Below are 21,673 nucleotides of genomic sequence, written 5' to 3' on the forward strand. Positions count from 1 at the left end.
AACAACAGTGCACAAAGTGTCATCCACAAGCTTCAAGCAATTCTCAACCAAACGAATCGACGGCACCAAAGACACGCGCAAATAATCCTGCGGCAGCGATCGAGCGCAGAGCAAATCCGACGGTAGCGACCAACGGTCACCGAGCGCTTCCTACCAAAATCGCCGTTAACGAGGCGAAACGCTACTCATTACCTCCTAAAACGGACAAATATGAGGAAACTCCAATGACAACCCGTAATGATGCAACCGCTACACCTAAATCCGTAGTCCCAACGACGCCGATCAACGATAATATCGACAAAAATGACACAATCTCAAATAATGCAGGTAAGCGGGCCGACGACGACGACAATAATAATAATATGTGGCGTACTGCAACATATGTTAAGGGCCGCATGAGACAAAATTCATCGCGAGTCGCGGTCAAGGGCACTGGACCTGAAGACTGCGAACTAAAAACGACCGAGCGCGTAAGAAAATTACATGCGTGTTTTTTCAAATCTGACACGACCCCAGAAGTCATACAATCCTATATATCAAGAAAAATTGGTAGGACTGATTGCACAGTAGATAGGCTGCAATTAAAACATCAATTCTACGCCTCATTCGCTATTACAGTGCCTCAGAGCAGTTTTGACAAGCTCATGTCCGCTGAAAACTGGCCATCCGGCATAGAGGTTAGCGAGTGGTTTCGCGGAGGCTCCGGGCGCGCCGGGCGCGCTCTTGCCTCGCGCCGCTCCCGTTCTGCACGCCAGGGCTCCGTTACAGACGTTGACGACCTACCGTCAACAAGCAGTAGCCACAGAAACGCTTCAGATAGCAAGTCACGACAACATTAGGGACATAAATAAAAAAACTAGACATGCAGGTACAACTCAACATAATCCGCGATCGGGCCAGATCAAATCTAATGATAGTAAGCAATTAGTCATATGCCACCAAAATATAAGAAGCCTAACAAATAAAACTAGACAAATTGACATATTACTTTGTAACGAACTATTATGTGATATTTTATGCCTAACCGAACATTGGTTAAAATACACAGAAATTACACATATAGCATTTAATACCTTTCAACTTGCTAGTAGCTATTGTAGACAAACCATGGAGCACGGTGGCTCAGCAATATATGTTAAGGATAATGTTAAGTTTCTTGAAAGAATTGATCTATGCAATGTCTCGGAAGAACATGTTCTTGAAATATCTGCAATTGAACTCCCTCATTATAACCTTATTATTGTCTGTATTTACCGTTCTAATTTGACGACATTTGAACGATTTATTTTATCATTTGAGAAATTTTTTGTTAAATTGGAATCGGAAAACAAGCAGGTTGTTGTAGTGGGCGATTTTAATGTCGATTACATAGCTGACTCATCACAAAAACGCGCTTTGGTAGATTTGGTTATGTCTTTTGATTTCACACAAATAGTAACGTATCCGACTCGTATCGCTGGCTCGTCGAGCACATGCTTAGACCACATATATATAAATAACCTAACAAAGTTGCAACACATAACACAATCAGTAGAAACTCACCTTTCCGATCACAGAGCACAAAAACTTACTATCACTCACGAACACACGGGCACTTTGACTACTTATAAACGCCACTTTTCTAAACACAAACTTGAGTCATTTAAGAACTATCTCCATTCGATTGATTGGTTAAATATCGAACAAAATGTTCACAACAACCCAATTACCCATCTAACATCTATTACAAATATATTAAATAACGCCGCTAGTATCTGTTTTCCATACCGTCTTATACGTGTAAACAATAAATATAACTGTCCTTGGGTTACAAACGACTTAATAATGCAAAAACAACTTCTTGCGCAGTTGGTTGATATCGCTCAAAGAAACCCGAACAGTAGTGAAACATTGCAACTTATTATATCACAGTCAATTAAATTTGAACAATCTCTGTCACACGTACAACGTGAATATTACACTAAAACACTACAAAGTAGCTGTAATCAACAAAAAACTCTGTGGCAAATCGTAAACAACGTCACAGGACGCGCCTCCGGCAAGCGTCAATGCAATCTGGACTTATTAACAGATAGCCGCGGCCAACAATACACATCGCAAAACCGGTTAGCTAATGACATTAATATATTTTTCTTATCTGCTGCAAGTACTGCAAATGCACCCACAGCTCGCCCGGAACTAGCAAATGTATTATTATGTAATTCGTCCGCCCCAAGTCCTGTTTCCGTCAAATTATCCGCGTTTACTTATGATGAGTTGCACAAAATCATAACGCAGCAAATAGCTACAAAAAACACCTGCGATATATACGACACCTCAACTATGTTACTCAAAGTTGGACTTCCGTTTGTCATAGCTCAACTAACAAATATTTTCAACCAATTAATAAAAATAGGTATTTATCCGCGCATACTTAAGAAAGTAAAAGTAGTACCCGTTTATAAGGGCAAAGGCCAAAAGAATGACTTAAAAAACTACAGGCCAATCAGTATAATACCCACTATGGCCAAAGTGTTCGAAGCTGGCATAAGTAATCGGCTGTATAACTTTTTAGAAAAGTTTCAATTACTACACTTCAAACAATATGCCTATCGTCGAAATCGCTCATGTGTGTCAGTTATCCGCGAAACATTACAGAACATAATGCAGGCCAAAGAAAAACATTTACACGTAGCCATAGTTCTCTGCGATATGACGCGCGCATTTGACCTTTGCGATCACAACGTCTTAATCAAAAAGTTTGAGCACTACGGGCTGCGCGGCCCTGTTTTAAGTTTGATGATCGACTTTTTAAAGGAAAGACAGCAACTAGTTGTAATAAATAATGGATCAACAAAATCGGATGACGGCTGTGTTGACATGGGGGTCCCCCAGGGGTCGTCCTTGGCTAATTTATGCTTTCTATTGCAAGTCAATGACTTACCGGACGCGGTGGACGGCAATATGTTCGTCTTTGCTGATGATGCTTGCGATATACTAACCGCCCCGAACATAGACTGCCTAGAAGCATTGATTGCTCGTGACGTTCATAAACTCCTCCACTGGTTCTCTGTTAACGGACTCGTCCTAAATGTAGCAAAAACCCAGGTTCTTCATTTTAACCTGGGTGGCAGACCTCCAAGACCGCTCGCTGTAGTCATTAACAGCACAACACTCCCACAAGTCACTTCTGCCAAATTCCTGGGCGTTACCCTCGACACATCACTAAAATGGGACACCCAAATTCAATTAGTCTGCACAAAGTTAGCAGGAATCTGTTTTGCACTTAAAAGACTGTCTATTATTCTTCCACAGGCCCAAGTGCGTGGCAGTTATTTTGCCCTTTTCCATTCTGTGCTAAACTACAGTCTCGAATTTTGGGGAGTCGCCGCTGACTGGCATCGCGTATTCGTGCTGCAGAAACGAGCTGTAAGAATAATAGCCAACGCCCCTCCCGGCTCACCAGCTCGCCAACTATTTACATCATTACGAATAATGACAGTACCATCGCAGTACATTTTCAACATCGCGAAGTTCGTAAGAACTAACATTGACGCATTTCCCCTCAGGGCGGGTAACCTAAGAAGCCTAAGGTACAGGAACAGAGGTATACTTGAAACATCTAGATTCAGACTAACTAAATCTACCAAAACGACGTATGCTATGGGCCCCAAAATCTATAACGCTATTCCTGAAGATATAGCCAGTATATCAAATGATAATTCATTTTATAATAAGTTAAAAAAATGGCTAATTGACAATGCCTTTTACGACATTAATGAAATATTGTAGAACACAGTAAAATAGAATAATTTTCATGAGACATTTTATTACATAGGTAATTTGTGTACGTACAATAATTAATTTTATTGTACACATTTGTGTATAATTTAATGTATCTCATTTGTGTATATCATTATTTTGATGCTTTGCTTAGTTATTATTTCACCGTTTGTATATTTGACGTGTAATGTATGTGTACATTATTAATAATAAATATGAATATGAATATGAATATGAAAGTATACTGATATAAAATCCTTAAAGAAATGTAAAGCTTCTTGTCTGTTTATTTTATCGACATAAATATTAAATGAGTCTTTTACGTACTTACCAGTCGGTCTAGCATCGCGCGACTCCATACATCAAGCGCGACTTCAAGTACGTATCGCCTCGCACGCGGAAACGTAAATTATGCTAAACCGCCTGGTGCGTGATAGAGGGTGCCACCGTAAACACCAAAATAAGAATATAATTAAGTATGTCACTTTAAAACATTCGCTTTGTCACTTTATAGTCAGCCCAAAGTTAGTTTCGACGTACCTACTCTATTACTATAATCCGTCCGAAATCGGCTGAAACGGATACCGAAACTTCCAGTCGGACACTAACATACAGTTTTTTGGCATAAATCGAACCTTCTGCCGAGAAAATGATTTTTATGGCGAAACCGGATATAAAACTTCGGTCGGACACGGATCAAAATATTACCTTTTTTAAATTGTATTCGTAAGTGCTTTTTTGTTTAAACCGCATTGAAAGTGTGAAAAAAAAATAGTAAGTAATTAAAGTAAAAAAATATACAAACAACAAATATATGGCTTTAGGCTGATTTTAATCAAATATCTCTCGCGCTTCGGGGCTTTTGATTTAACATTTACTTATCGTGAAATATTTTGTATATTGTAAATAATTCTCTTTGCAAAATATTTATTTACAGGAGAAAAACATTTTCGAGGCAAGATATTCCCCCCTTCATACCCCCCTTCATAGATATTCAACCCTTGTATTCAATATAATTATTAATTAATTTAAACTGGTAACTCACAGAATTTTTATTATTAGGATGGTTCTTCTTACCTGAATTTCATACAAACTTTTTTGGCATCTAATTCATGTTCGAACCCTGCGACCGTAGAACGGACGCATTTTTATCACCATCAATCACCATGCCTGTCACGTTCTAACAAGTATGTTACTGCAAAAATGACAGGCGATAAAAATGGAACCATGCTGCCACCACTGGTCAAAAATCTTTACCACATTTGAAAACGTTACTGCACTTATTGCAGATCGGATGGTTGACGACAGAATTTCCATATAAATGTGACAAACGCTCCATATTTGCTGTAATCCGAGAGCTCATATTTCATTCGACAGTCAATATTGATTTAGCAGAAACGTTTCTCCGAGAAATTAATCAACGCAGTGAACGAAGAGATTTAAAGTTGTGCTGGACTGGGATTGGGAAAAATAAAAATCGTTCGTGTAGAATTTCTTTATAAAATGAACCGAATCTTTTGACAGGAGATAAATATCAGGGTCTTAGAGTAGATTAACGTTTAATTTATTTAGAAATTTAAATAAGGCAACAAGGCCCGTATTTCAAATTCTTTACAGACTAACATACGTACATATATGTATTTTATAAATCCTCCGTTGAATCGGCTGCTCGTGTGTCTTATTCGGCAGTTTAAATCACTTAATTATTTCAAACCTATAGCACCATAACCTAGAAATTTCCTAAGACTTTCAGCCTATCACTCATTTGAAGGAAAAAGACGAAAGCATTCATGTCGAAAGCTGTACTAAACAGGAAAAAGCAAGTTCAAATTATACGGATTCCGAGACATTTGAAGATTTAACCTAGGCCAATACTGAGATAAAAGAGAGAGAGAAGCAGTGAATTTCCCTTAAAATGTCTGAAATAATTTGATGCTTTCCTTTTCTTGACAACGTTTATTGATATCTCTTTTAACGAAGCTACATCACTAGTTTAAAGTTAAACATGGGATTAAGAACTTACGTCTTTAAAGTTTATCAGGAGACGGGAGTTTGGAACTTTCACTGGATATCACCGTTTGTAGGAAGAGGAAGCCATAAACGTCGTAAAACCTTCAGCTCGGAGATAGTGGAGTTCTGATGTACCAAGTTTCGGGGTGTTTGCTATTTTTAGTGCTGGTTAAGACTCCGAAGTCTTTTGAGTGTCTTAAATCTTAATGCTTTAAAGTTAAAGACTTACTCAGGCTTTTAGATTACAATAATTAGGATGAAATCATAGTTCTTTTAATTTTTTTAAGTGCTAAGTCACGTAAAACCAGTAGATTTTTTTATATAGGCTCAGGGACTCAAACTTCTACCCACACTAACTATACGTATTTTGGACAGTGAAAAGTTAAAATTAAATTATATTTAACGTAGATTTAACCCCGCAATCAGCTACCTAATAATTTAGAAAATCACTGCGCGACTACCACATCACACCAATGGTCAGTAAAGTCTAGTCTTAGAAATAAAATCAATTCAGCACAAACAACTGAGTAACAAGTAATACATTTGCACATCTATCTCATGCCATTTCACTTCGTCTAGACTTGCTTCAAACAGTTAAACAGATTGACAGACAGACGTCGCCTGTGACGAGTCTCAATTTCATTGCGATACGGTACGTCTGAGTGCAGAGTGTTGGATGAATTCATCAGCTGCAAACCGTTTTCGCAAACAATTTTCCAGTACGGATATGATGGTCGTTCTTGTCTACGTGACAGCGTGATAAAACGGTGTCCGTCACTTTCTATCCCACGGTGTTAAAAAGTGACAGTTATTTTATCACGTGGATAAAGATGGATAAAGCCATCCATAATACGCCGACAGGTTGCATTATCGCTGTAAATGCGATTGCATCGCCGAGCACTATGCCTATGATATAAGGCAATTCATACACATTGAGGTTGTATTTATGTCGGCGGCCGATCGTAAAATCAGGCATATCGTGAAATTCCTAGGCATATCGTGAAACGTGAAAAGTTTTGACTCGTTCCCTAAGTCGACGGAGCCCCGCTAGGCGGGGCTCCTATTTCTGGGCAGTTTGCCCTTCGGCATCTGAAGCAACCTAACGAACCTATCCTACCTATATATTGGTGTAATGTGACTATCGTCAAAACATTACACAGGAACATTACGATCTGCCTGATCTTACGATCGGCCGCCGACATTTACATATACAAGGTGTAACTAAAATAGTGGTGGTCCGTTTAAGGGCATATTCTGTATCGTGTTCTGACTAGGAGAAAGTGGCAGAAACATGTTCATGTTCCGAAAAAAAAAATAATCTATCGGCCGGGTCGTTCAAATCGGTCAACTCTTCATACAAGACCAAAAATTTTTCGCGTCTAAAATGATGAAAAAATGCTTCTTCTATTTTTTCCTAATCAGAAGGCGATACCAAATATGCCCTTGCGTTTAAGGGCATATTTGGTATCCCTGCTATTTTTCTTACACCTTGTATGTTACCGTGAAGACGTTTAAAAGTTGAAACGCGTTGTCCCCTGATAAAACTAGATTACTTCAGACATTTTTTAAGACAATGTGTTTCATTACTTAAATAGTGTCTGCTAAGTAGATAATGGCCCCTTGCACCATTCCACTAACACGGGGTTAACCGGTTAAATCTGGAGTTACCTTCTTTACCAGTACAATTTGACACTGGATTAACGGTTTAACCGGTTAACCTCGGATTAGTGGGACGGTGCAAGTGGCGCTAAGTGTCCCAAAAAGGATTAGTAAATCTTTGAAAAAAATTGTAGTTTAAACAAATTTATCCACCCCGCCTACAGTTGGAGTAATATGACTATTCTTTTGCTGTACACTTGAGTTTTATGTACTTATACATTTTTGTTTGAAGTTAAGCCGCAATCCGCGCTAAGCAATTTTCGCTTGGCAAGTTTTTTTTTGTAGCTGAAGAATAAGCAATTTAAATAACACCCAAAAATAACTTAAACGTTGATCCGTTTACAAAAGAGAGTAAGGAGAGTATTAATAAAGTAATTTCGCTTCTGTCGCTCGACTGTGAACAATGAAGGAGGATTAGCCGGCTTTAACTTCAAGCTTCGGAGTAAGCTACTTTTGTACTTTGACTTTGCGGAGCAGTGCAAGAAAACACATATATGGTGATTTTATTAATTTATTTTAAACTTCATTGCACATAGAAAAGACGGACTTCATGCCACTTTAGGCATTCTCTACCAGTCAACTCTCTACCAGGGCAAAACAGAAAACAAAACATGTAACAGAAAAGTGTTTATCATATTCGTCTCTATCCTTTTTTAGAAAATCTTCACAAATTGCAGCTACACATAATTTAATCGCATGTGTGGAGCACTATATGTTGCCTCGGCAGGAATATGATTATGATTCCGCTTCATCCGGCAAATTGAAAATTTATCCATGAATTACCATTTTTCGGTACATTTAAGACTTGTAATATATGTATATTAAAATTTTTGAAGAACGAGCAAAACTTTTAAGAATAAGTTTTGCGATTAGGTAGGTATCTTATCTGTGTAAATTGTTTAATCAATTTTTAATCAAATTTTCATTTTCTCTGTACCAATTCATAAAAAATAGTCCGTGCGAGGACACAAATTATCCTGTATTCATAACTTGCCACAGTGTCCCATGAGATTGCATGGGTTACCCGTTGGCTAACCAACTTTTGACGAACTTGTGTACAAACTTTCATCCCTTATTTACTTAACCAATGCAATGACCAACCATAGAAATAAAGTTTCTCAAATGTTTTAATAGCAGCTTGTAAATGCAAATACTGGTGCAAATAAATGATAAATTAAAATGTCTTAAATCACACCAGCTCTGACCATATATATTTATGTCAAAAATGTGACAGTAACGTAGGAAGTGGCGCCCTCAATAATTTTCTAAAATTTCTTGTCGGACTATAAGGCGACTAAATATGACTACACTATGTAATATATGAGTATAATTATGTAAGAGGGTAGAACCAATTCTCGGCGACAGATTAAGGCATACCCACATATCATCGCTCTCTTTCAATAAATGGTTGTTACCAAGTGGACGTGTCTTGTGCTTTCTCTCCCTTCTAGAAGTTCCTGGATAGCCAGTGCACCTTAATATACTTCAGTGGCGACGAAATCGAACGGTAAACGCGTGTGGAACGTTTTTTTTAGTGGTCGTGAGTGAATTTCGCAGTGACAATGTCGGTCGGTAAAATTGGTGCGTTCGATGTCCATAAGGATAATTGGGACTTATATGTGGAGCGCTTGGGACAATTTTTTTTGGCTAACGACGTTAAACAGGCAGTGCAAGTAGCTACTTTAATCACCGTCATGGGTAGTGATGCGTACGAACTCATGGCAAATTTATGTGCACCGGACAAACCGTCGACAAAAAAATACGAGGACCTCGTGGCACTTATGAAGAAGCACCTACAGCCAACACGGAGTACCATGGCCGAACGATTTAAATTTCGGCAGAGGACACAAAGAAGTGACGAAACCATTGCGGAATATACTGCGGAGTTAAAAAAGTTAACCAAAGATTGTGATTTTCAAGAAGCCAGTTTAAAAGATAACTTACGAGACCAATTCGTGTGTGGTATCCGTAATGATAGCATTCGGCAAAAGTTGTTTACGGAAGATAACCTAACATTTGAAAGAGCATTTAAAATGGCGGTGGCGATGGAAGCTGCGGAAAGTCATGCGGCGCTGGTACAGGGCCGGTCTATAACAGAGGAGGGAGTATCATCGTCCATGATGGCAACGGCAGTTCATCAGATGGCCGCGGTGAAGCGGGACAAGCGACAGTCGGCGGAGGCGGCCAGTACGGAGCGCTATGGACCGCGCGGTCCAAAGGTCACGCAGTGCGGCGGGTCAAAGGGCGCGGGCGCGGTCAAGCGACGAGCCGTTAGGAACAGTGCGGACTGGAAGGGTGGACAACCGCAACAATGTTCGGCGTGCGGAGGGCAACATGGGCAGAGCTCGTGTAAATTTAAGGCCTACGTTTGCAGAGTTTGCAACAAAGAAGGGCATCTTAAGAAAATGTGTCCAAATTTGAGAAAAAACGTCGCATTTCATGCGATGCTAGAAGAGCGGACAGTCTACCAGTATTCAGACAGTGACAGTAACGGCAGTGAAGAGGTAAATAACTTTTCTATAGATGCTAAAAAGTTGAAGAAGTATGGACCTTACATGGTGCAATTACGAGTGAATAATGTAAATTTAGTTATGGAAGTAGATACGGGCAGTCCGATATCTTGTATTAGCTATGATTGTTATAAGCAATTATTTCCTGAGTGTCCGTTAAAAGCTAGCGATTTGAATTTGTCTTATTATACGGACATTAGTGTCAAACCCGTAGGTAAGATATTACCTTCGGTACAATATAATAAAAAATGTAAAGAGTTAGATTTGTATGTCATGGTTAACGGGAAAACGAGTTTACTCGGCAGACAGTGGATAAAAGAATTAGGAATTCTGCCGGACTTAGTAAAATCCGTAAATTGTAATAATGTCAGTACGAAACATATTTTTGACATAAACGATTTCAGTTCCAGATATTGTGAAGTGTTTGAAGACGGCTTGGGAAGGTTTACCGGCGGAACGGTGGGGTTCCGGCTGCGCGAGGGAGCGGCGCCCGTGTTCCTGCGCGCGCGACCGCTGGCGTACGCGCTGCGCGAACCGGTTGAGCGCGCGCTCGATCAGCTGGTGGCGGACGGTGTGATCACTCCGGTAAACTCGTCCGACTGGGCTACGCCTATTGTTCCGGTGATGAAAAAAGATGGAACGATTCGGGTATGTGCTGACTTTAAATTAACTCTCAACAAATGTTTAGAGGTAGACCGTTTTCCGCTGCCACGGGTTGATGACTTACTCGCTAAATTACACGGAGGGAATCGATTTACAAAATTAGATTTATCGCAAGCATACGCACAATTTGAATTAGACGAGTCCAAAAGGTTTACAGTCATAAACACTCATAAAGGCTTGTTCATGTACAATCGACTTATATACAGCTTAGCGTCGAGCCCCGGTATTTTTCAGAGGAAATTAGAACAGCTGTTCGGAGATTTACCGCGTGTAGGTATTTTTTTAGACGATCTGATAATAACCGGGGAAGATGATCAAACGCATTTAAAAACGTTACACGAGGTGTTCAGGAGGCTCAAAACTTACGGTCTGAAGGTTAGGAAAGATAAGTGTACATTCTTTTCTAAGTCGGTGACGTACTTAGGTTTTGTTATCAGTAAACAAGGCGTACACACGTGCCCCGAGAAAATAGAAGCAATAAAAAAAGTTCCCGAACCAAATAATATTACGGAGTTACGTTCGTTTATAGGCTTAGTAATGTATTATGCGAAATTTGTCCGTAATATTAGTACAATACTCACACCGTTTTATAAGTTACTAAAGAAGGGGGTTACTTTTCAATGGAACCAAGAGTGTAGTGAGGCGTTTAGGAGAATAAAAGAAATATTAATGTCTAGTGAAGTCCTGGCTCATTATTCCCTCGATCTGCCGGTGGTTCTCACATGTGACGCTAGTAGTTTGGGGGTAGGCGCGGTGGTGTCCCACATTACGCCGAACGGCGAGCGGCCGGTAGCGTACGCGTCACGAACACTCAATGCAGCAGAGAAGGGCTATTCGCAAATTGAACGTGAAGCATTAAGTATAATATTTGGGGTGAGAAAATTCCACCAATATTTATACGGTAGAGAGTTCACTTTACGGACCGACCACAAGCCTCTGGTATCTATTTTTGGCGAAAAGAAAGGAATACCAGTAATGGCAGCTAGTAGACTTCAACGATGGGCGGTATTGTTAGCCGGATATAATTTTAATATTGAATATGTGCGCAGTGAGAATAACGCGGCAGACGCCCTGTCCCGTTTACCGGTAAAAAGATCGGTCGGTTTAACGAAAGAAGTTACTTATTTGAATTTTGTTCAAGATTTTTTACCCATAGATAAAAAAATGGTTCAGGTTAGCACAGAAAAAGATCCTATATTAAGGCAAATAGTAAGTTACTTACAAGCCGGGTGGCCATCATCGGTATACGATAGGGAATTCCAACCTTATTTTTTACGACGAAACGAATTGTATATGGATAGGGGCTGCATGGTTTGGGGCTACCGGTTAGTAATCCCACAAGTGTTGCGGGAAAAATTATTACAGGAGCTGCATGTGGGACACATGGGTATTGTAAAAATGAAGAGTATGGCGCGCAGCGTGATGTGGTGGCCGGGCATCGACGCGGACGTGGAGCGCACCTGCAGGAGCTGCGGCACGTGCGCGGCGGAGAGCGCGGCGCCGCCGCGCGCGCCGCCGCAGCCCTGGCGGTACTTGACGGATGTCTGGACCAGATTACATATCGATTTCTTGGGACCCATACAGGGTAGGACTTTTTTGATTCTTATCGATTCTACTTCTAAATGGTTAGAGGTTTTCCAAATGCAGTCGACCACGGCGAAATCAGTAATTAAGGTATTAAGAGAGACATTCGCGCGTTTTGGTTTACCACGGGAAGTAGTTTCAGATAACGGTCCACCTTTTACGAGCCAAGAGTATAATAGTTTTATGTCACATAATCGGGTCAAGGTCACCTTTGCGGCCGCATATCATCCGGCTTCCAACGGGGCCGCGGAAGCGGCGGTCAAGTTGTGCAAGCGGGCAATTAAAAAGGCTATGCGAGAGGGTGGCGATATAGATGCAGCGTTGCAGGCTTACCTTCTAGCGTATCGGAATGTAGAACATAGTACCACAGGGGTATCACCGGCAGAGTTACTGCAGCGTAGGAAGCTTCGTTCCAGGCTAGACTTGTTAAAGGATGGATCGTTAGAAGACAGAGTCAAAGAACGGCAAACAAAGCAAGTAACTTACGCTGGCGGTACATCCAGGGAATTTAACGTGGGGGAAAATGTATGGTATAGGAACTATAGTGGGGGTAAGAGATGGTTAGATGGCAGAATTCAGGAAAAAACAAGTTCACGTAATTATATAGTTGCGGCGGAAAACGGTTCACCCATTCATAGACATGTGGATCAGATTAAAAGTCGCTGGATGAGCACATATGAGGATGCGTCTCCATCATCACCAACCCAAGAGTCGGACGGGTTGGGGAGTGAGAGCAACGACACACCTAGTGTCACGGTTCAAGATCAATGCTCTGAGGAATCTGGTGGGGCAGCGGTGGCAACTCCCTCGCCACCCCGACCAAATAGGTCAGAACCCACCGACCCCCCGGTCAACCTTCCCCGGCCCACACTGAGACCTAGGGACAAGTTACCTCATGTAAAAAGATATGGTTTCGAAATCGACTAAAGATAAAGTATTTCCTTATGATGTACCTAGGTTAATTAATTTTAGTATATGTTAGAAATAAGGGTGGAGGTGTAATATATGAGTATAATTATGTAAGAGGGTAGAACCAATTCTCGGCGACAGATTAAGGCATACCCACATATCATCGCTCTCTTTCAATAAATGGTTGTTACCAAGTGGACGTGTCTTGTGCTTTCTCTCCCTTCTAGAAGTTCCTGGATAGCCAGTGCACCTTAATATACTTCACACTATACACAGTATACAGTATACACTGTGTAGTGTATAGTGACTCGTATATGCAGATTACCGCATGCGGTATGCCTACACCAAAGTAAAATAGCAACGATCTCTTAAATGTGAATTCATATTTTCTATTATCAAAGTACTAATATAGCATTAGTCAGGAATTTACAGCGTATTATTATATTTTACAATATATATATAGTCCTCCTCATCGTTTTCGATGACGGCGACCCTAAACAAATATCATGGACGTTGTCTGGCGTGAGCTCTTATGTGGCTGGCCAGGCCGAACTTGGTCTTAAAAATTCTATCTAAATTCTATTCTGAGAATTTTACAATAAATTGCAAGGCATGGCAAGATGTATTAGACCTCAACGACAACGATCGAATTTAATCTACGAGGCAGAAACGTATAATCCTGTCTGTGCACACACATAAATCGGTACGCTTTCTTATCCCGTAGGCAAATTGGTTTTTGACGTACACCTATTCTGATTTATACGTAGTAGGAATTTCAGAAAATGTACTAGTACCACCCTTGTAATGTTTTTTCTCCTTCAATAACGAAAACAAAAAACAAATTTAGCTTTAAATATAAATCTTACATACATACATACATATAATCACGCCTACTTCCCGGAGGGGTAGGCAGAAACCACGGATTTCCACTTGCTACGACATATATACTTCTTTCGCTTCCTTCACTTTCATAACATTCTTCTCTTGCCCTTGCTGGTGCTCTTGACCTGGCCTTTCTTCAGGATTTCCCCGATCTGATCAGGGAAACTTCGCCGAGGTCTACCCCTTCCAACTCCCACTTGCCCTTCTCCCTTATTCTCTTTGTTAGCCTTTTTCCACTAATTCTTTCCACGTCTCATTAACTATAATTCTTCAACAGATATGCGTCGGAAAGCGGCGAGCAGACGGTCCTGGAGTCGATGCGGGACTACCTGATCGGCACCATCCAGAAGACCTTCGAGGTGCAGCTTCAGCAGGCCGAGTGCCTCTACAGCGAGCTGCTGCAGTGCACCAGGAAAAAGAACTTGGTAAGACTTACTTAGTTACTTACTGCTGCGGGGGACGAGGTGAGCGAGGTCCCGTGCCGTGATTGGTCCGTTCAAAGCTTCAAAAACACGGGCGTCACACAAAGACACTTTTGACTCGAAAATGGAGTAAAACTACCGTATATTGTGGCAGAGGGGGTAGAGCTACTATGCTCAGTCTGGAGGATGTCTTGTCTGTGCTTACCCCCTGGCGCAGCGGCCCAAAGCACAGAATAAATAATAGTACTAAGTACAGAAGATTCACTCTCTAACAAAACGCGTCTGTCACGATCAGCACAGATATGGCTGCTAGGTGGCGACAGCGCCACGCGCGGCTTATGGCAAACCCCAAAATTGGGACCGAACGGATGCACTTTTAGCTACCTGTAGCAAAGCGACGAAATCGCGGAGTGAGACACGCCTGCCCAAAGTGTGTCTTGGCCTCCAACACTGCTCGCCACTGATCCCGGTCCTGTGCCGTTTCTCGCCAGTTTTCAACCCGGAACTCGCGCAGATCAGCGTACACCACACCCCCCATCGATACCTAGGTCGATGTACGACTAGGTCGGTCTGTCTGACAGAGAACTCCTGTGTGTGGCAAATTTAAATAATGACGTACGTAGCCACCTTCACGTCACCAAAATGAAAGTGCTACTATTTTGAATTTATTTCTAAATAAACTTTACACTGGATTGACTAATGACAAACTCTGTATGGATATGATGGTCGTTCTTGTCTACGTGACAGCGTGATAAAACGGTGTCCGTCACTTTCTATCCCGCGATGTTAAAAAGTGACAGTTATTTTGTCGCGTGGATAAAACCATCCATAATACGCCGGCTGGTGGGATAAATGGTTGTTTGACAAATGTTTTACGTTCGTGTAGCCATTAAGGTTGTATATTATTAACTGTGCTCTACGTTTTTGATCGTAACTTCTTTTAGGGGTCGTAAAACAAGCGGAGAAGGGAACCTGTTTAGTCTTAAAATTTGGGATAAGATATGTCGTAAGAAAATGGTTTTTAACTAAGGACTTGTAACTTTTAAATGAATAGAAAAAAACCTTGTTTTTAAGTTACTTCTTAGATTAATTGGATTAGAAATTGAAGATTTAATGTTTTTACCTAAATTCATCCGAAGTTATAAATAATAAAATAGATTGAATAAAGATTCAATTCAGATACCTTTACAAAACCTCGACTTCCTTAATGAAATCTTTTTTACCAATGGCCAAATAAAATGTAGGTAAATAAGATTTTTTTTCATATAATATTTGTCCTAACGGAGCAGAGTGATCGAAAATTATAAATCTCTCTGACTCAGACATGCTAACCTTGCTGTTATTTAAGAAATCAACCGATGTGTTCTAAGAATCAATTCCATCTGTATCAGATAAGATTGGTATTTGCACAATTTTCCAATCAATCTCTGGTATTTTTACGTACGTTTTTATTTGCTCACTCTAATAAAATGGGATGTAATTTCGTGATTTCTTCATTCCTCAGCTAGGACAGTAGCTTACATCCTTTAGGCACACATTTAAAATATTGTACCTATAGGTAAAGGTAAGGTAAACGTAGCTACTGGCGCTCGACGGCATCAGCATGTCGAGCACAAGTACGTTTACCTTAGGTACAGTCAGCAGCAGAAGTTGATAAGCGGGCGAGGTGTTAAAAATTACCTTGACACGCTCTTATCTGGGGGCACGGCAGTGCCCCCGCCGAGTCGAGCAAAAAAGAGGCACGACCGTACCATCCTTATCTCGAAGCGATTCAGGCCATTTTCGACGGCCTGTAATTTTGTGCTGGCTGAAGCTAGAACCCTGAATTTTCAGTTACTTATAGGGCTTAACATGCTTTAGATATATTCTCAAAAACATCAAATCTGAACTTGTAGTTTAAGAATTATTGTACATCAAAGTTCCTTAGTTTCGACACTGACACACTCACTCACTCGCTCACTCGCTCACTCACCAATCATCACAATTCTAAGGTACTTCTAGCATTACTTAGGTACTTTTATATTTTCTCTTAACGATCACAATTCAGTTTGAGGTCCAAATCAAATTGCAAAGATCGTAGTAAACCGGCCAGAATCTCATTTGGTTCTTACGTAGTAAATCTAGCGTGAGATTGCATTACCTATGTCTAGCTCCGTGAATATGTAGGGCAAGCAGGATTTCTATTTTTGAAACACCTAGTATGAGTGTACGGTCGCTTGATATCTCGATTTGTTTGTATATGCTTACCATATACAAACATTATACACACAACAACATTAACATACTTACACTTATTAACATTATACATATTATGTAAATGTGTGTTCATATATAAACCAGTAACTTCTACCAGCGACATCGCGTCGTCTACGTGGGATGAAGCTGATTATAAAAATAAAAAATAAAATAAATAAAAAATGTTTTATTGCCACAACTACCAAAAAAGACAAAGATAATACACGAGAGAAAAACAAAATATACTTCATTTCACAAGGACGTTAAATATACAAAACATGCACAAAAATTTGTGGTACCTATAGGCAATGGGTACCAATCTCAGCTTTTTGCTAGATATATACCCACTATACCCAGCGCTGATTTTCAGACGGGTCCCTTTTTTTGACAGGTCGGTCTTTACATATACAGGGTGCACAACATCCAGTACTTACACTGATTATCATGATTGATTGATAAAAACTATCCTGGGCATCAAACTATCTCCATACCTTTCGTCTAATTTGAGGTAATGGGCAGACAGAATCACTTTCGTGTTAGTAGTGTAACTATTTCCTTTATTTTAATTATCCTTATATTTGATCCAGTGATAGTTTGCTCATTTATTTACCCTTCAAATCCACTAAAAGGTACTCTTTAAAAGTGGACATAAAAAGAAACTAAAATGGCAGTAAAATAAGTGCCGGAAATTCGTCCTTTTACTTTGGCGAGTCCTTTGACCAATGGAGACTTCACTCGTATTTTATTGGACAATGAAATATCTTATCTTATAAGTACAGCTAGATATTAGAGATGCAACGGATAGCTGTTTGGCCGGTTACCGGATATTCGGCCTGACCATCGGCCGAACATCCGGTATCCGGCCGCCGGATATTCGGCCAGCTGAACTATGCGCATTCTGCAGGTTTGACCTGTTTCGTAGTGAACGTTCGCGCGGACTCATTTCTAGGTTCGAAATGTAAAAAAAGTCAGTGGAATGATTAAATTGTTTTAAAATAATAAACAAGTACGGTCATACCGTGTCTGTTTCTTAAACCCATCAAAAACATAAATGTAAAAAAGGAGAGCCAAGTTCAATACAAAAATTATGCTTGGCTGTGGGGTTCGCTGCAAAAAGAATGGAGATTTAAATGAGTGCCAAGTTCTATGCAAAATCCAAATATGTATTTATAGGAACAAAATAACATTATAAACAAGTATTAAACTCTATTTCTTTGCTTTATTGGATACCTATAACAATTGCTGTTATTTAAAAAAATGCGAGATCTTAAAGCAGGTTAGATTTGACTTGGCCAGTTTTCATTACATCAGTCATTTTATAAAGTTATTCAACATATATATTTTGTAATTCTGATAAAAACTGGCCAAGCCAAATCTAACCTACTTTAAGATCTCACATTTTTTTTAAATAACAGCAATTGTTATAGATATCCAATAAAGCAAAGAAATAGAGTTTAATACTTGTTTATAATGTTATTTTGTTCCTATAAATACATATTTGGATTTTGCATAGAACTTGGCACTCATTTAAATCTCCATTCTTTTTGCAGCGAACCCCACAGCCAAGCATAATTTTTGTATTGAACTTGGCTCTCCTTTTTTACATTTATGTTTTTGATGGGATATCAATACTTTTTGTAAAGAAAACTAGGCAGGTATTGAGATTTAATGTTTTTTCTTGTGTTTCCGCTGCATGTTTTTTACTTCTGTTCTTTGTATTAATTATGTGGTGCCGCGCGCCGCCAACGACACACCGTTGGCCGGTTGTTTAGCGCGTATTACAGGTTTTTTGTATGGGGACCCCCCCTATTTTTTAACTTTTTTTATTTTTAGATTTTTTCCTACGCTTACACACAATTACCGAGCTGGATTCCAAATTTCATCCTTCTAGGTCATCTGGAAGTAGGTTAGGTTTAGGTACTATATGTCAGTCACAATAAAAAAGAAATTTGTATGGGAACCCCCCCTATTTATTAACTTTTTTTTGTTTTTAGATTTTTTCCTACGCTTACACACAATAACCGAGCTGGATTCCAAATTTCATCCTTCTAGGTCATCTGGAAGTAGGTTAGGTTTAGGTACTTATATGTCAGTCACAATAAAAAATGGTTTTTTTGTATGGGGACCCCCCCTATTTTATAACTTTTTTTAATTTTTAGATTTTTTCCTACGCTTTCACACAATAACTGAGCTGGATTCCAAATTTCATCCTTCTAGGTCATCTGGAAGTAGGTTAGGTTTAGGTACTTATATGTCAGTCACAATAAAAAATGGTTTTTTTTGTATGGGGACCCCCCCTATTTTATAACTTTTTTTAATTTTTAGATTTTTTCCTACGCTTTCACACAATAACTGAGCTGGATTCCAAATTTCATCCTTCTAGGTCATCTGGAAGTAGGTTAGGTTTAGGTACTATAGGTATGTCAGTCAGTCTTAAAATTTACGACTTTTTGACCTTCATATCTTTATAACCGTTTGAGCTAGCTTCATGAAATTTGGGCTTCTAGATGTCCTTATGGATATAATTAAACACACGTAGTTTTATGTGTTTACGTTAAAGATGTTTTGAGTTATAGAAGGGTCAAAAGTGGCACCAAGTGGTTCGTGTAATATTACACTTGGCGCTGGCTAGCCAGTTCCTTTGCTTGAACTTGGCTTGACACGCTGCCGCGTGTCTAGATCCAATTTGTTTACTCCGAAATCAAGCAATGTTACTATCCGGTATCCGGCCGGATAGTAGGTCACTATCCGGTATCCGGCCGGATAGTAAAATAATGGCCGGATAGGCCGTATACCGGATAGTAACCGAATATTTGGTGCATCTCTGCTAGATATCCTGTACTGTGAAATATCTTTTGGATTCCTTTGAGATTTATGAAATATCAGATTGAAGCGAATATTTCGAGCTCATTGCGCTGTAGAACGATATTGAGTTTTTCGTTTGAAGGCAAATCTTTTTTGCACCGTTTGTTTTTTGGGTGATAAAATCGGCTAAGCGTAATGTTAATCCTTATTGAAACTGTTATTTGATTGTACAGTAAATCATTTATGTTCATTTCAATATAAATTTTGGCTGACTTTGAAAACGGGCAACCTACTATATGTATAAGTAAAAAAATTAAATATGTAGCCAGGGTCATTTAGGTGTACATAATACGTAAAGTTAAAGCCTATAAAGCTTTATTAGGGTTCCGTAGCCAAATGGCAAAAAATGAACTCTTATGGATTCGCATTTCTGTCTGTCTGTATGTCCGTCCGTATGTCACAGCCACTTTTTTCCGAAACTATAAGAACTACTGTTGAAACTAGGTAAGTAAATTGTTTAGAACCGCATTAAGATTTTCACACAAAAATAGAAAAAAAAACAAAAAATTTTGGGGGTTCCCCATACTTAGAACTGAAACTTTTTTTCATCAAACCCATACGTGTGGGGTTATAGATAGGTCTTCAAAAATCAAATTGAGGTTTCTAATATCATTTCATGATCATTCATTCATCAACTGAATAGTTTGCACGAGATACACTTCCAAAGTGTTAAAATGTGCCCCCCCCCCCCCGTAACTTCTAAAATAAAAGAGTGATAAAACTAAAAAAAATATATGATGTACCTTACCATGCAAATTTCCACCGAAAATTGGTATGAACGAGATCTCGTAAGTAGTTTTTTTTAATAAGTCATAAATCGTAGACCGCAATTTTATTATGTTACTTGCTGCAATGGAACCCTTCATGGGCGAGTCCGACTCGCACTTGGACGCTTTTGTTTTTTGATTGAATACCTCCATGACAGGGTAATCATAGTCTAATAACCTGTCTGATGATAAAATCTCATTACTTAATTACTTCTAAGTATGCCTATAAATTAATAAATAATAATGTGCAAGCTTTTAACTTTTGTCCACTGTATAAAGAAAGAACATTTGCCTTTCAATGCGAGTCTTAATCTTTATTATTTTATAGGAATAATGTTGCTTGCTCCTGGAGATAAATTAACTTAATTTGAATGTTATTTCTCTAATTGGGCACTTATATAATTACCCGCCTGTTGCTTCGAAAGCCAATCTCTTTTTAATTTAAATATTTTCACCGTCCATTTTAATTGGCGCTAACCAGCCGGAAAAATCCGTACACGGCGGGAAGAAGTTGATAAGTAGCGAGAAAAGATTGAAGAAACTTGAACTTTATGTAATTTTATTTTAAGTTCAAATTTCTTCAATAAAATATCTCGATTAACTTCACCCCGCCGTGTACGGAAATAACTTAAGGTAGATTTGCAGTCGTTTTTAAATGAATCGTAATGGTAGCCGGAGTGTATCTGGGACAGACAGATCTATGTCTATGGATATACAGTATGTAAACTAACGAATAACATTTACTCAAATCCGTTAATGTGTAGATCACACTGAGCAACTTTAACTAAGGCACCGACCCCGATATCACGAAAAAAAATTTGGCTGTTTCATACATTCTGCTGGTCCACTTAGCAGTGAAATTTGCTTTGGGGAAGCTCTTTTTTTTCTACTACTACTAGAGTTAGACCAAGAAAAGTCTGCAACTATTTTGATAGCCCACGCAGTGCAAGTGTTATTTTAAACGTCAAACTTCTATGAAATAATGACGTATTAAATAACACTAGCACTGCGTGGGCCATCAAAATCGCTGCAGACTTTTCTTGGTCTAACTCTAATATATTTATATATTATATATATAAAAAAAGGAATTTATTTTCATTCTAAACATTGAAATCGCCCTTAACCTGTGTAATTACGGCATTCCCGCCCGGCAGCCGTGAATACCTATTATAATGAGTGGGAATGGGACCTGATGGCTGCGCCGCTCGCCAACCATTTAATGGCTCGAGGTTAAGAGCCAACAGGAGTGGTCATTACTCCATACAAACGTAGTCCTCGTTTTCCTCCGTGGTTTTTGAAGCTAGAGCAATGATTTTTTCAACACAGATTAATATTGTCAATATCTGTGTCGGACCGTTTTGCTTTTTTTGATATTTTTGTTTTTTAAGCCCTTCAAAAATGGCCA

At 39.4% G+C, this 21,673-nt stretch overlaps 1 protein-coding gene across 1 annotated transcript in view; it reads left to right on the forward strand.

Moving 5' to 3' along the window:
• LOC134671780 (transient receptor potential cation channel trpm) overlaps positions 1–21,673 on the forward strand; it is a 410,982-nt gene that overhangs the window by 313,652 nt on the left and 75,657 nt on the right. Inside the window, exon 9 of the mRNA XM_063529610.1 lies at positions 14,257–14,404. Within this exon, the coding sequence (XP_063385680.1) occupies positions 14,257–14,404 (148 nt within the window). The remainder of the gene's footprint in view (positions 1–14,256; positions 14,405–21,673) is intronic.

This window comes from Cydia fagiglandana, chromosome 16 (assembly GCF_963556715.1).
Source record: "Cydia fagiglandana chromosome 16, ilCydFagi1.1, whole genome shotgun sequence".
In the NCBI taxonomy this organism is placed as follows: domain Eukaryota; kingdom Metazoa; phylum Arthropoda; class Insecta; order Lepidoptera; family Tortricidae; genus Cydia; species Cydia fagiglandana.